At 39.3% G+C, this 14,461-nt stretch overlaps 2 protein-coding genes across 3 annotated transcripts; one reads left to right on the top strand and one right to left on the bottom strand.

Moving 5' to 3' along the window:
- Positions 1–521: 521 nt before the first annotated feature.
- On the bottom strand, positions 522–1,499 carry LOC121317873 (glucose-dependent insulinotropic receptor-like). Its single transcript, XM_041253969.1, has one exon. It carries the CDS (start codon positions 1,497–1,499, stop codon positions 522–524), a length of 978 nt encoding a protein of 325 aa, XP_041109903.1.
- Positions 1,500–5,783: 4,284 nt separating this feature from the next.
- Positions 5,784–14,180, top strand: LOC121318784 (brain mitochondrial carrier protein 1-like). 2 transcript variants are annotated; one of them, XM_041255836.1, is made up of 9 exons: positions 5,784–5,928; positions 8,900–8,989; positions 9,616–9,763; positions 10,037–10,131; positions 12,067–12,152; positions 12,619–12,714; positions 12,953–13,077; positions 13,479–13,695; positions 14,092–14,180. In XM_041255836.1, exons 1-9 carry the CDS (start codon positions 5,811–5,813, stop codon positions 14,131–14,133), a joined length of 1,017 nt encoding a protein of 338 aa, XP_041111770.1. In that variant the 5' UTR covers positions 5,784–5,810; the 3' UTR covers positions 14,134–14,180. The 2 variants fall into 2 exon arrangements, with proteins under 2 accessions (XP_041111770.1, XP_041111771.1); XM_041255837.1 differs by lacking the exon at positions 5,784–5,928 and adding an exon at positions 6,241–6,297.
- The last annotated feature ends 281 nt before the right edge of the window (positions 14,181–14,461 follow it).

Here is a 14,461-nt window from a genome sequence, read left to right as displayed (position 1 = left end):
CAGGTAATGGCTGCAGTGCCAAGCACACTGGTGACGTGTGAGGATAGGACACACACATACACACACACACACATTCCAGAAATGGAAATACAGGGAGAAAACAACAGGGGCGAAACCAATTAAAAAATAACAAAGAAAATTTGCAATGTTAGTCATGCTTTCATGCAAAAAAAATCATGCATATCACCCATGTCAGCATCTGATGTAAAAAAAAAAAAAAAAAAAAAAAAAAAAAAATTTCCAAAAAATAAAACAAATAGACCCAGAAGAACACAATTACTTAGTACCTCTAGCTGCAAACTGACAACAATGTTTAATCTGAAACATAAGTACCTCAGATAGACAATGGAAGCTTTTTATGTGCTAAGAAACTCAACATTGCAGTCAACCCTATATCTAACCACCTGTCTATTAAGATAATCTTAAATGCTTCCATTTACATTCTTTATAAGCAGGGTTGACTGTAAGAAATACAGAGAAAGATCATGAAGAGAAAATAATACACAGTAGATATGGTTGGTTCATTTACCTTCTCTCTGGTTGTGTTCCATGGGGATATGAGCAACGCAGATGACTCTGGCAATGATGGCATATGCTGAAAAGATCCTGCTCCTCATTTGGGCAAACATGATTCCTACCTGTTCCCTTACCTCCAGCTGCCAGTAGGCATACACAAGCGGGTTGAACAGGGAGTTGGAAAGTCCTAAGAGCCACAAATAGTTCTCGATCACTTGGTAAAGATGACATCCCTCACAGAATGCTTGTACGACACTGGTCATAAAGAAGGGTGTCCAGGAGATGGTGAAACAGCCCACCAGGATAGCCACTGTCCTCAGAGCTTTCATGTCTCTTGTGTAGTGTCCAGTCTGAGCTTGGTGGGAGCCTGCACGTTGAGTCTCTCTGATCTGCCGCTCGTGAGAGTAAGCAATCTTTAAGATGTCACAGTAGAAGAATATGAAGACCAAGAAAACAGGAAAAAATGCCACGCAGAAGACAATAATCATGTCCTTGGGGCGTACCACTAAGAACAAGGCACAGAAACCGTCATAGTGTTGCTCATTCTGGAGCTCCTTCACCATCACGGGCAAAAACCCCACCAAGAAGGAGAATAACCACAGACCAGAGAGGCATGCAGCCAGTGTGCGGGTGGTCATGATGTTAATGTACCGGAGGGGCAGCTTGATGGCCAGGTAGCGGTCGAAGGCAATCAAGAACATGGTGAGGATGGAGGCAGCACAGGGAGATGTCACACAGGCCATGCGCACGAGGCATCCAGTCTTATGTGTTATAGAGGCATGGGCATTGAAGAGCTCTGTGGCGATCCCAATTATGCCGATCCCCACCAGGATATCGGCCACAGCCAGGTTCAGCACAAAATACCAGCTCATGCTCCCCTTCTTCTGAATGAGGAGCAACAGGGCTGCTGCAATTAGGAGGTTGGTGCCAATGATGAGGACAGACGAAACGGTCAGGATCCAGGCGATGGTGGTATGGTTCATGCTGCTGTTTTAGTAGGCATCCTCTTTTTAATAAACAGCAACAGAAATGCTTTCAGGCCCTTCATGTCCGATTGTTGTTGCTGTTTGTTTAATTCTTCCTGATGCTTTTAGGGTAAATTCTCTAGCGTACACATACACGGATTACAGTTTTCAGAGGACATTAGCTGTTTTAAAATCCCGGTTACAGTGCTGCATTGTGGCAGATATTGCATCTAGATTAATATTTAGTTAGCATGCATGTATCACACACGCCCGCAAAAATATACAATCAAGTGTTTGAACTGCTCTCCTCTGTTTTCTTATTCTTCTGTTCCTATTCAGCAGCCTAGTATCTCAAACATTGTTTACAGTCACTTCAGCATCTGGAGTCTTCTGTGGCCTCAAGGTCTTTAACCCCAGTCCTGCGCAGACTGAAATCTGACTACAGTCCAGACTTCGTCTCTAAAGCTGGAATGTCTTAGTGCTCAAAATAGCATATTTTCTTCATAAGTGTTAGAGTTGAATGCTGTGGAGTAATAATAATTTTTAGTTGATGTAATGGGCGGTTTCTCTCCCTCTCCCTCTCCCTGTGAGTCTGTTGGTTTTGGGCAGTGGGATGTTCACAGTGTTAACGGCAAACACCATCACTTGTTGATACCAGTACTGAGAACCCTCCCCTCTCTGGCCACTCCATGGTTACTAGACAGCAACACATTTTCTGTGATAAGCACGCTTTTTATTGGTCTTGGTTGGTTCTATGATCCAGCGTACAACCATGTTCTGAGCCTTCATACGTGTTGACACATTGTATCTCTCTAATACACTCCAGCCTCATTAGAACGCATCAGCTCATATTTGTTTACATTGAGAGGCTGCCAGTTTGCTAATTAGTCACACCTGCATGCTCTCTGGGTTTATATCTTGAAGAATTCTGGCTGGTTTCTCTTCTGCTAATCATTAAATAACCTGTAAAAAACAGCAAATAAGAAGCTGGTCTCACATGGCACTTAGTTAATTTCATAGTGGAATAGCCCCTGTGTCTGCCATCCCATTGGTCAAGGTGGCTATCCTAAATCTAGCAGGACTACTTCCAAAATGTTCTGTAATTAATGTCCATATAAAACAGGGAAATGAAGTACAGTCAAACTTTGATTATCCGAACACCTCTGTTAGCCAAGCAGTCCCTTGTTGCCGGAACAGTGAAGTACTGTAGGTTATATTTTTTATAAGTAAAGGGGTGAATGACATCTTTTTATGAGGTTTCTTGATTGGGAAAGTCGTGTAAAACATTTCACTGTCATAATTCGATTATCAGAACAATTCGATTATCCAGACTCCCCCTGGTCTCAGTTAGTTTGGATAACAGAAGTGTTCCTGTACACGTAATGCAAATCAACCTAATTTTGGGAGGCCCAGAGTATGTAGCGTCTCAAATATCTGTTCATCGATCACTTTGAGTCATCAAAACGACTCTCAAAGTTTATGATGGAGCTGCTTTACAAAATGATGTGAGCACTAAAATATTTGTACAGTCTTTCCCCTGTTGTAAAGCAACTACATTATTTATGACTTAACAATACATTTCACGAAAGGCTTCCTGATGCCACTTAAAACTGGATGACTGAATTGATCAGATATTTGTCCTCCCCTAATACTCAATCCAGTCTGTGTGATGTTGGCACACAGAAATAGCTTTTCAGCTAAAACACTGAAGCCTAAATGTGCCCCATTTTCATAACCCAGTTCAAACACAACAGTCCTGCACAATGATGGAATGCTATTCAAAGCTGCTAGAGGTTTCAGCTCCATTCAGTCCCTCTGTTGTCAGCGTTTATACTGACAACAGCACTAAAGCAGTCAGACATCCAGGCATCTAATTGGACTTCTCTGCTGCCCTGCGCTCACCTGAAAGCCAGTTTTCCCATTGCTGAAAGTTTTGGCTATGAAGCTTTGTCAAGTTGTTTTATTTTTATTTTTTTTGAAAGACACCAGTTGCTTGTTTAATGCTTGTTTTTTTCTGAACTGAAAATGTCCTTGAAGAGAGGACTTCTCTCAGTGCTGCTCTGCTGCCTATCCTGTTTTGCCTCGCTCTTTTGCCTCAGCCCAGACCGTAACAACTGCATGTCATTCGGTTCCCGGTGAGTCAGTGCATCTTCTCTGGTCCAGATCTTATTAGTTTGGTTCTGATTGTGTTAGTTCTCCTTTTAGAGATAACAAACTACTGTAGATGTGTAGGTGTTGCTGGTGATTTGCCATCAATGGCACAACTTCTTGTTAGGAGTAGTTTGTTAGTGGATTTGGGACAGTGGTGTTTCCTAGCTTATACATCTATTCATGCATCTTATTGCTGAGGTGTAGACCCCAATGCTTTAATCACAGAAATCCACTCACAAATGCACACTTGCTGTCAAACACACCTGGCCTAAAAAGCTAGTGATAGTCTTGTTAAACACTGATTATAGTTGTTCTGCTGTCCAGTGCCCACTGTTATCCACTATTCTGTAAAGTCAAAATGTCCTCTAAAATTACCATGCAGGTTGATAAAACAGTTTTTTTTTTTAAATAAAGGTGTGATTTACAATTTCATCAGTAAGTGGAGATTGAGAAACCAGACCTTTATTTTCTAATTTATTAACCTGTATTTTATACATTACAGGAGAATACCAATTGAGCAACCTATCTCATTTGAAATCATTACTTTACATACACATTAATGGAGCTCTGACTTTTTTTTGCTCCTAAATAACATCTGCTTTAAGCGTGGATGTGCCTAGAACATTTCTGTGTGAATATTCACACACTCAGCTTGGAACATGGTTACAAATGCATCTTTACCTCTCAGCTCAACAGTATTTATTGTGACTAAAACTAAAGAAATCACCAAGTCTGGAAGATACTCAGACATTGAAAAATACATTTTATGAAACATTTGTCCATAGGCTGAATTCAGCAGCCCTGTTGTTGACACAGAAAAAAAAAAGATGTATCACAATATGTAGCTATCAAGACTGCATGTGTCATGACAAATAATAGCGTGCAATTGTATTGCCATGTTTTCATGGTGATGATTTCAAAGCCCAGTAAACTATGCATTTTGCATTGTATGCTGAAGATACTGCACACCAATGGTATATGAAAATATGAATATTCATTTTGTATTTCAGGAATCCGTTCTCTACATTTCACCATCTGTGCCAAAGGGCTCTCTGGCTATTGCGGACAGCTTTGTGAACATGGAAGCTTAGGAAAGAATTCTCTAGCTGCCCTGCCTCCTGAAGAAATATTTGATATTGATGAGTTTTAATTGAGCTTTCTTTCCTGACTGTGGACTATTAATACTTTATAGCCTGGCTTTTTCATTGGTTTATCATGGGGGTAAAAACTGATTACAATGGCCTTACATAGTTCCATTTTTATGTTTCAGACACAAAGGATTTCAACTGCTGCATTAGTAGGGCTACTTTATTATTGGTTTTCCGCAGGATTTATTTTCCCCTGTTTTACACGTTTCAAATCATAAACTAGTATGATCTGTTTAGCATGGCTGTTAAAAAGACTTTAACTATACAAGATAAAATCTGATGAAATAGCAGGAGAAAGGGCTCTCCACTTATTATCATTTACTTTTCTTTACTATGGTTAATGCTTTAAGTAGGGGTTTGATGTTTGATCTAAGTTTTCTTTTTTTTTTTTATCTGATAAAACATTTAAAAGCAATTTAAAATATGACTGTAGCACTGTTTTCCTAGTGAAATCAGGTTACACTAAAAATAGAAGTCACGCTTTACAACAGGCAGTGTTTATTGGTAAGTTAACCAGTCACTAAAAGGAATGAGCGTTGGTGCTTGCTTATTCAAGGTGCCACTGTCATTCACTTGAATGAATTGTAATTTTTCTGTGACACATGCTGGGCAGGTGGAACTACATCAGTCAGGTTTCTTCTGGTGTGGGATATGCATACTTGAATGCAATTTGATTGAATATAATATACCTAAATAAATAATTGAATAAAACCCTACATTACTGTATGATGTACTATAGTATAAGAGTATGTACTGTGTTGTATTGGGCTGCTTGTGTCAATCAGTCTGCATTGCAATGTGTATTCCCCGAAGTTAATGGATAACACTCATTCATTAAACAAATGTCATATTCTTCAGTTTGTGCAAGAGGTATCACACCATTATTTATTGAGCGAGTTTGATCTTTTAGAGGGAACAGGTTGTCTATCCCACAGCCCCCTGTTTTTTTTTTTTAATTCATTGGCTGACACGAGTCCCGCCTTTACTACCCGGCCGGCAACTTCCTGTTGGCCGGGTCCTGTTTGTGCGCATGAGCATTGAAGTCTGTATGGATCGAAATTTTTTGCAATTATTTTTTTTAATATCTTGGAAAGAACATAATTTTTACCTGAATTACCAAGTTTGTTTTGCAAGGACCGCACACACGGGTATGCGACACAAATTATATTATTACTAGTATTAGTAAGTGTGTAATTAGTCAGTCTGAGCTATTTTTAAACATGCACGGGTGTTCTAAGTGAAGTACTAGATGACATTTATTACTAGCTACGGGAGGTCAGCTGCATTGTAAATCCCTAACTCTTGGTGTTACTGCGTATATCGGTGGAAAAATCATGGCATGGTATTGCGTTTTTTCTATTGCAGTAGTTTTTCAAAAGGGGAATAATTTTTTTTTTTTTTTTTTTTTTTTTTTTTTTTGCTAATGGTTTTGCTGTGGACCAATACAGTTGCATGAAATGACATTATTAGGACATATTGTTGTTTTAAAATCATATCTGTAAGAGGCGAGTTATAAGGTACTGTAATGAATGCCTAATGATTCTTTTCATTAATGTAAAATTATTTGATTATTGTTATTGATTTGATTATTGTTATATATATATATATATATATATATATTAAGAACATTCGGCCCATCTTGCTCGTTTGGTTGTTAGTAGCTTATTGATCCCAAAATCTCATCAAGCAGCTTCTTGAAGTCCCAGGGTGTCAGCTTCAACAACATTACTGGGGAGTTGATGACCCTCACAATTCTCTGTGTAAAAAAGTGTCTCCTATTTTCTGTTCTGAATGCCCCTTTTTCTAAACTCCATTTGTGACCCCTGGTCCTTGTTTCTTTTTTCAGGCTGAAAAAGTCCCTTGCGTCCACACTGTCAATACCTTTTAGAATTTTGAATGCTTGAATTAGGTCGCCACGTAGTCTTCTTTGTTCAAGACTGAACAGATTCAATTCTTTTAGCCTGTCTGCATATGACATGCCTTTTAAGCCCGGAATAATTCTGGTCGCTCTTCTTTGCACTCTTTCTAGAGCAGCAATATCTTTTTTATAGCGAGGTGACCAGAACTGCACACAATATTCAAGATGAGGTACACACAGAGTACCAGTCAAAAGTTTGAGTACACTTGCTGGAAACGTTTTTTTTTTTCATAGTTGACAGTGTTTTACGTGGTATACGTTTCTGTAAATACTTGAAAATGAAAACACATGTGACAATATACAAAACATAAGGAGTATCAAAGCAATGTTCAAAGATATTGAAAAATGTTCTAAATCTTGGATTCCTCAAAATAGCCACCCTTTGCCTTAATAACAGCCTCACAAACACGAGGCATTCGGTTAACAAGTTTCAGCAGGAAATCACCCGCCATGTCTTCCCAGCTCTTAGAGATGTAGGGCACTTGTGGGTAGCTTTGATTTGACTTCTGTCCAGTTCGTCCCATACAAGTTCTATGGGATTGAGGTCTGGAGACTGGGCAGGCCAGGTCATTAGATTGAGTTGTCCTTCACTTTCCTTCTTTGTCAGATAGTTCTTGCACAACTTTGAGGTGTGTTTCGGGTCATTATCTTGCTGAAGAATGAAGGACTGCCCAACTAGCCATAATCCTGATGGAATGGCATGTCTCTGAAGTATGCTATGATAGCCATGCTGGTTGAGCTTGCCATGGACTTGGTAAAGATCACCAACTCTGTTACCAGCAAAGCAACCCCAGACCATGACACTGCCTCCTCCATGCTTGACAGTGGGAACCACACCTACAGAACTCATGCGCTCACCCTCTCTGTGTCTTACAAATACTCGGCAGTTGGACCCAAATATTTCAAACTTTGACTCATCGGTCCATAAGACCGACTTCCACTCCTCAAACGTCCAGTTTCTATGTTTTTTGGCCCAGACAAGTCTCTTCCTCTTATTCTGCACTCTTAACAATGGTTTCTTTGCAGCAATTCTTCCAGTTAGGCCAGCTTCACACAATCTCCTCTGAACAGTTGATGTTGAAAAATCTCAACTTCTAGTAGCATTTAGCTGAGCTTTTATTTCAGGGGCAGTTAATTGTCGGTTTTGATACTTGTGACTCGAATGAACTTGTTCTCCGATTCTGAGGTCACCCTTGGCCTGCCTGACTTTGTTCGATCCTCATGAGTGCCAGTTTCTTCAAATCGTTTGATGGTCTTGACCACAGCAGTTACAGACACTTGCAAAGTTCTTGCGATTTGTCTTAAAGATTGACCTTCATTTCTTAAAGTAATTACAGACTGTCTTTTTTTTTTTTTTCTTTGCTTAACTGAGTGTATTTTGCCATTTTCTGCTCCCTGACATTCAGGAATGACAAACTTGTCCCTGTGCTACCTATATTTATAGTAATCATGGACCCTCACCTGTTAACAATAATTGGTGACAAAAGGTTAATTAGGTAACATGCTCGTTAACTCAGAGAACATCTAACAAAGACACCTTTATAATTAGGCCAGTGTTCTAACACTGTGTTATACACATTTCAGACTTTTAACTGACTTGGGCTTCAGACTAAAATCCCCTTGCTTTGGGTGACCATTTCATTGAAATTGACAAGATTTACGTTTTCATTTAAAAATAAAATTTTTGAATGCAATTCACTTATGATTATCAACTTATATAAGTGCGCGTATCATATAATGAAATATTAAGTGTTTATAGACAAGTTTATACAGTTAAAAGCATAGATAATCATGAAAAACCTGGTTTCAAGCAGGTGTACTCATTTTTTGACTGGTACTGTGTGTGTGTGTGTGTGTATATATATATATAATATAATGTATTTATTTATTTATATAAAGAAACACGATTGATTTCAGGTTACACTGAGCTGTGTAATATCTGCTTTTCATGTCCAGTCCCCATTTTTATTTTTTTTTGGATGGGGAAATAAATACAGTACTTATTTAAGAAACTAGCCTTAGTATTATAACATCTTTTATAATACATATAAGTACTGTAATTCGAAGTTTTAATGAAGTGTAAGTAGCTGGCTTAGTTAAAAATGACACACTGTGCCTGGTCTCCAGGTGAACACAGGTGGTATGTTACCATGGAAGCAGTAACACTGACTTTCATTAATGGTGTCACCATTTTCCTGCAGACAAAGAGGCAGCTACACTCCCTGAAATGTCAAATCTGAATTGGAAGCCTTTTATTTATGGAGGTCTGGCATCGATTGTTGCCGAGTTTGGTGAGTAAGGAAAATATATACAGTAAAGTAGGTTTGTATTTGGGTACATTTCACAATTCCTGGTCAAGACAAATAGCCCTGAGCACCTTTTTCTAACTAGTAGGCCCCCTTGCTATTGTATAAGACACAGTTCAGTTACTTTTTGCAAGTATTTTTCTCCAAGTTTGCTGGTAAGTTATTATCAGGTCGTCTTTGCCATATTTTCCGCAGACTTTACCTTTTTACCAAAGTGCGAGTATAAACATGTTAGTAAAATGGCTAGGAAATTAACTGCATTGTTATTGGCTGCCAACATTCCAATGACATAATGGTTAAAAGACTACAGCCAATGGTGCATATCTCATTTAATTCTAATCAGAAAAATCACAGTTTTTAAGATAAGAATGAAGCATTGTATGAGCTCAATAAAAGGCGTGCGTAGCACTGTGCCTTGTGCGTCACAATGTACCCGAGGCTTGGGTTGTGTCACTACAAACCACTCCTTCTTGTGTGTTATTGCATACTTAGTCCAATGCACTAACCAGTGATAAAGGTGTAGTATTTGTGTACTTCACAACTTGGACTGTTGGAACACATTAATTTGTATCAAAGTACAAAGGGTGATGTTTCTGCAATTGTCTTTGTAGGTACCTTCCCTATTGACCTCACTAAGACACGGCTTCAGGTCCAGGGGCAGACCTTCAATACCCATTACACAGAGATCCGGTACAAGGGTATGTTTCATGCCTTGCTGAGAATAGTGAGGGAAGAAGGCTGCCTTGCGCTTTACTCTGGGTAAGACATTGATACCTTTTTAGTTAGTTTTAATTTTTTGAAAATGGTCTTTTTTTGAATGAAGACAGTATTAATGTCTACCAATCACTGGACCCCGGTCTTGCAAACATTAATATACGCTTCCTCATTCCACAAATAAACCCCATGCATAAAACGTCCTTTGCAAGGCTGTAGGTGGCTGATTAGAAACGAATAAAACTGTACAGTGTTTAGTGTGGATGCTTTTATTTTTTTTCTAGTCAAATGATTGTGATTCCCTCCCCCCAAATGCAGGATTTCTCCAGCTCTCTTGCGACAAGCATCTTATGGCACGATTAAGATTGGCACTTACCAAACCTTGAAACGTTTGTTTGTAAGCCGTCCAGAAGGTTGGTGTTGATTGATCGTTCTTATTTTCTTTCAAATGTTTTTTTTAACCCATTGTGTTCTTGGTTGCATTGATATAGAACCTGTATGAAAGACAGTAGTGAAACATTTTCAGTTTGATTGTTTAGTTATGATTGTTTCTAGGAAGGGAATGATTTTGTATACATACAGGTATGGGTAATTGTTAGCATTAAGCAGGTTACTTGCACAGTCATAATTTGAGAGAGGTTCTCTGAGGGGGAAAAAAAGAGAATTTTAATAGTCATCGTCACAAATTTGGACAACAATTGTAGGATTGCTCACCCAACCCAAGGAGTCGTAAAGATAAAAATGTGTTGTCTTCAGGCTGTGGTTTTGAAACTCCCAGAACTTTTGCTTACAAGGAACTGGTAACAGGGCTGGTGTGTTTTCATTTTGCTAACAGAATGTGTACCGTATATATTTAACAGAGGGGCATTTCTCGTTAATGTCTTTGGCACACGTTTGGTCAGAGTGTATAATATTTCTTTGCCTGCAGAGGTAGCCATTTTCACCATCATTGCTTTCCTGATGATCTATCTGAAAACGTAGTGACCCACATTAAAGACATTGCATATACAGTGTGCCATTTCATATCCCTTGGATGATGTTGTTTACTGTGTTAAAGAAGTCTCCTTGGAAACTACACACAATACATACTGTACATAAGTCCTGCTGGTGAGAGGTAGTGGTACTAGTAACAAGCTCTAATGTTTGTCTGCCTGATAGTAGAAAATGTTTGTGCATTGCACACAAAACAGAAGTGTGGCTGTGAATAAGCAGTATTTTAAATGTGTGATGAGGAAGTATATCAGAATGAAGCCAGCAGCAGTGGCCACAGCAGAGATCACCCTTTCTGAGAGCCGAGCATTTCACACAGGATTTAAAGTACATTACTTTGCAAAGGATTCAGATAAAAGCAAAGCTGAATTTAAAAGAATTAGTGGCACCTTTTTACTGAAACACTAGAAACGTTGTGTCCTGGATGTAAAACGGGATGTGATCCTAAGTGGTTACACTGAAGTGCTGCAGTTAGTGCTTTGCGTCTCTGCTGGCAAAGCGCAAGAATGTTAGTTATGTTTTGATATAAAAAAACACAGTTGTGTTTCTCAGTACTCAAACAGGTTTTGAACCTCAACGTTTCACAGATACAGCAGAACTATTTATTACGAACAATAATATTGCTTTAATATCAGGAAAGGGGCACAGTTGCTAGGTCAGTTTTCTGCAAGATCAAATCTGTAAAGATGTGACACAGTTATTGATAGCGTAACGTTTTCTGTTTTTAAAAAGTGCGCATGTTGCTACACTCTGCATGCACTGCTGTTTTTTGAGTGCTTGCTTTGACACAGGCTTGGTTTGACTGATGGTTGGGGACAGATCGAGGGTCCTCCTGTCAGTGTTACCAGCGCTTGACCTCTCTCACTGTTGCTCGCATTGATCAAAGACAAGTGTAACTATTGTTGATCTGTTCTCCTCCTGTATCACCTCCTGTTTGTTGATTACGGTGTGGCTAGAGAATTCATTATTCCTGTCGAACGACAGTATAATCAGTGTAGTCTGTCCTTGATTTAATGGAATCGTATGTAGAGCAGCATCTCACATTTTTCACAGATTGTAAGTCAGTCTAAATAAACATATATAGATTGTGTAGTATCATTTTCTTTCTTCATTTAATTACATTTTAGCTGATAATTACTTTAAGGTTAACATTTTTGTTTTCTAATGTCTAGTAAATGTAATTTAAAATTGTTAATATAGCTCTGCATGACAGCGTTGTGGTGGATTTTTTTTGTTTGTTTTAGTACTAATAAATGATAACCATTTATTATTGATCCTGTTATACGAAGTATTGCTTGCATATGCATTTGTTTTTTTCCTTTTTTAAACCTGATTCTGGAGTCATTTGCTATTTTCAGATGAGACGATGGTTATCAATGTTTTCTGTGGGGTTGTGTCTGGGGTCATATCATCTTCAATAGCCAACCCTACGGATGTACTGAAGGTAAGGCGTTCTGCACCCAAACCTCTGAAATTTGCTTCACAACAAATATGAACCATTCTAAATACAAATTCCACAAAACAAGACTTTGCCGGCATGTCATCAGCATTATGTCTTTTAAAAAATATATGTTAAGTCCTCCTTAATAATCGACACGTGAAGACCTGTTTCATCATATTTCTGCCATACTGTATAAAAAGATTAGATTGTTAAAACCATTGCAGAGCAGCTAAAGTCACACTGTCCAGTAGTATCTATTGCTTTAGACAGGACTGGAACAGCAATAGGCTTACCCAAAGCTACTCCTTGTCCTGCTATTGGATTTAGGGCAACTGTTCTCTCCATCGCTATTATAGGTAGTACTCAATTCAGAAGTCCAGGGACTCTCATCAATTTAAGCATGTTTTTGCTCCAGAATGGGATTTAAAGCACTTGAGCTCAGACAGCGTTCTTTTTTTCCTCCTTGCAGATACGCATGCAGGCTCAGGGGAGTCTGCTCCCAGGAAGCATGATTGCAAACTTCATTGATATCTACCAGCAGGAGGGAACTCGTGGGCTGTGGAGGGTAAGGAATGAGATCCAGGCTTATACTGTAGACATATTTGTACTCAGATTTTGCTCCAGTGTTTGTTAAAAGGCCCTGGAGTGTTTCTCATAAACCCAGCAGGATTTATCCACGGCTTGTTAGTTTTAAGAGCCACTTTTCTTGTTTTTGCATTTGGAAGATGTGTGCCAGTTGTGTAGTCCAGAATTCCGTGCAGTACGAATTTGCAGCAACCCTTTTCCCACTTTGCTTCCTGTAGGGCGTTATCCCCACTGCTCAGAGAGCAGCCATTGTTGTTGGTGTGGAACTTCCCGTCTATGATATCACCAAAAAGCATTTGATCCTCTCGGGTCTGATGGGCGATACCGTCCTTACACATTTCATGTGAGTATATTTGCAGCTTTCTAACAAAGTTAAATGTGTGAGAGCTTTAAAAATGAATTACTGGTATGACCAACTATTGCCCCCTTCTCCACACACACTTATGATAATGTTCATTGTGCTAATAAATGTAATTTACAGGTCGAAAGATATTTACAGGTGTAATGCACAGGCCCAGTTTTCTGATAAGCTATGATTGGTAAGTATGATTAGCGCCGGACAGTGGTTCACTTTCAGCCCAGTCACCCTAATCCCCACCTCAAATACCTGACACGTGCCTTTTCTGCAGTTCAACTCTTCCTTAAAGCCGCTCTAAGGCAGCAGCAGCTTACAATTTAGATCGACAAAACTTTATCAGCTTCCCCCCAAAAAAACCGATGTCCGCCATCCTTGTTCCTTCTCAGATCCAGCTTCACGTGTGGCCTGGCTGGAGCCCTGGCGTCCAATCCAGTTGACGTGGTGCGAACGCGCATGATGAACCAGCGGGTCCTGGCTGGGAACACAGTGCTTTACAAGGGAACTCTGGATGGGCTGCTGCACACCTGGAAGAACGAGGGCTTTTTTGCGCTTTACAAAGGATTCTGGCCCAATTGGCTACGCCTGGGACCATGGAATATCATCGTATCCTTTTTTTACATTTTGTTTTATTTGTATTTAATATTATTTCGATAGCAGTTGGCTAATGTAGGGAAGCATCATTTCTGAAGGAATATAAACCATATGGATAATATTGTTACGCTGACACTTATTTGAACATGTGTAGTCTTGTAATATTGCAATTCCTCCACTAAGATTCTCATGTTAAACACGGTCACACTGAAAAAGTACAAACCTATGTGTCAAGCTGATGAAGACACTAGCTTAAACTCTGGTTCTCTAGACCTTGCCTTGAATTGGAGCATCACATGCCATAAATGAGTGATTGTGTTTTAGTGATCAGCGAGTGTTATATGTTGCCAGATTATTGTTTGATCTTTTCTGCCATTATTTTATGTGTTCCTTAACTAGAGCCCTCAGTTTTTCATCACTTACGAGCAGCTGAAGAAACTCCCTTTGTAGTGGCCAAAGAAAACACGTGCTTGTTCTGTTCTCTTGTGATTGGGGGTGTCAGACTGACATTGTCCTGCTTGCCTTCTCTATGAAACTCCCAAACTCAAAATGCAGGGATTTGCTCTTGCACTGGTCACATTATGCCTCACGCTCCTTTTCATTTGCGTTGTATTTGTATGTTGTTTAATATTATTTATTTATTGAGGGGACTTGCGTTTGGACGCAAATCAATGCAAAAGAGTAAACCGTCCGTCGGGCTGCATGGCATATCAAAGCATCTCTGTGGAGGTTGTATGAATAAAGAGGGAAGAGGATGACCAATGATCGGAGGGAGGAA

Source organism: Polyodon spathula, chromosome 7 (genome assembly GCF_017654505.1).
Source record: "Polyodon spathula isolate WHYD16114869_AA chromosome 7, ASM1765450v1, whole genome shotgun sequence".
NCBI lineage: Eukaryota > Metazoa > Chordata > Actinopteri > Acipenseriformes > Polyodontidae > Polyodon > Polyodon spathula.
Note: the sequence above shows the minus strand (reverse complement) of the source record. Positions and strands in the feature narration are given on the sequence as shown.

Bases quoted from the DNA above. Each gene is read 5' to 3' on its own strand.
- LOC121317873 (XM_041253969.1), bottom strand. From the start codon at position 1,499: ATGAACCATACCACCATCGCCTGGATCCTGACCGTTTCGTCTGTCCTC.
- LOC121318784 (XM_041255836.1), top strand. From the start codon at position 5,811: ATGAGCATTGAAGTCTGTATGGATCGAAATTTTTTGCAATTATTTTTT. The intron at 8,990-9,615 runs GTGAGTAAGGAA...TTGTCTTTGTAG, and splicing joins ATCGATTGTTGCCGAGTTTG to GTACCTTCCCTATTGACCTC. The intron at 13,078-13,478 runs GTGAGTATATTT...GTTCCTTCTCAG, and splicing joins ACCGTCCTTACACATTTCAT to ATCCAGCTTCACGTGTGGCC.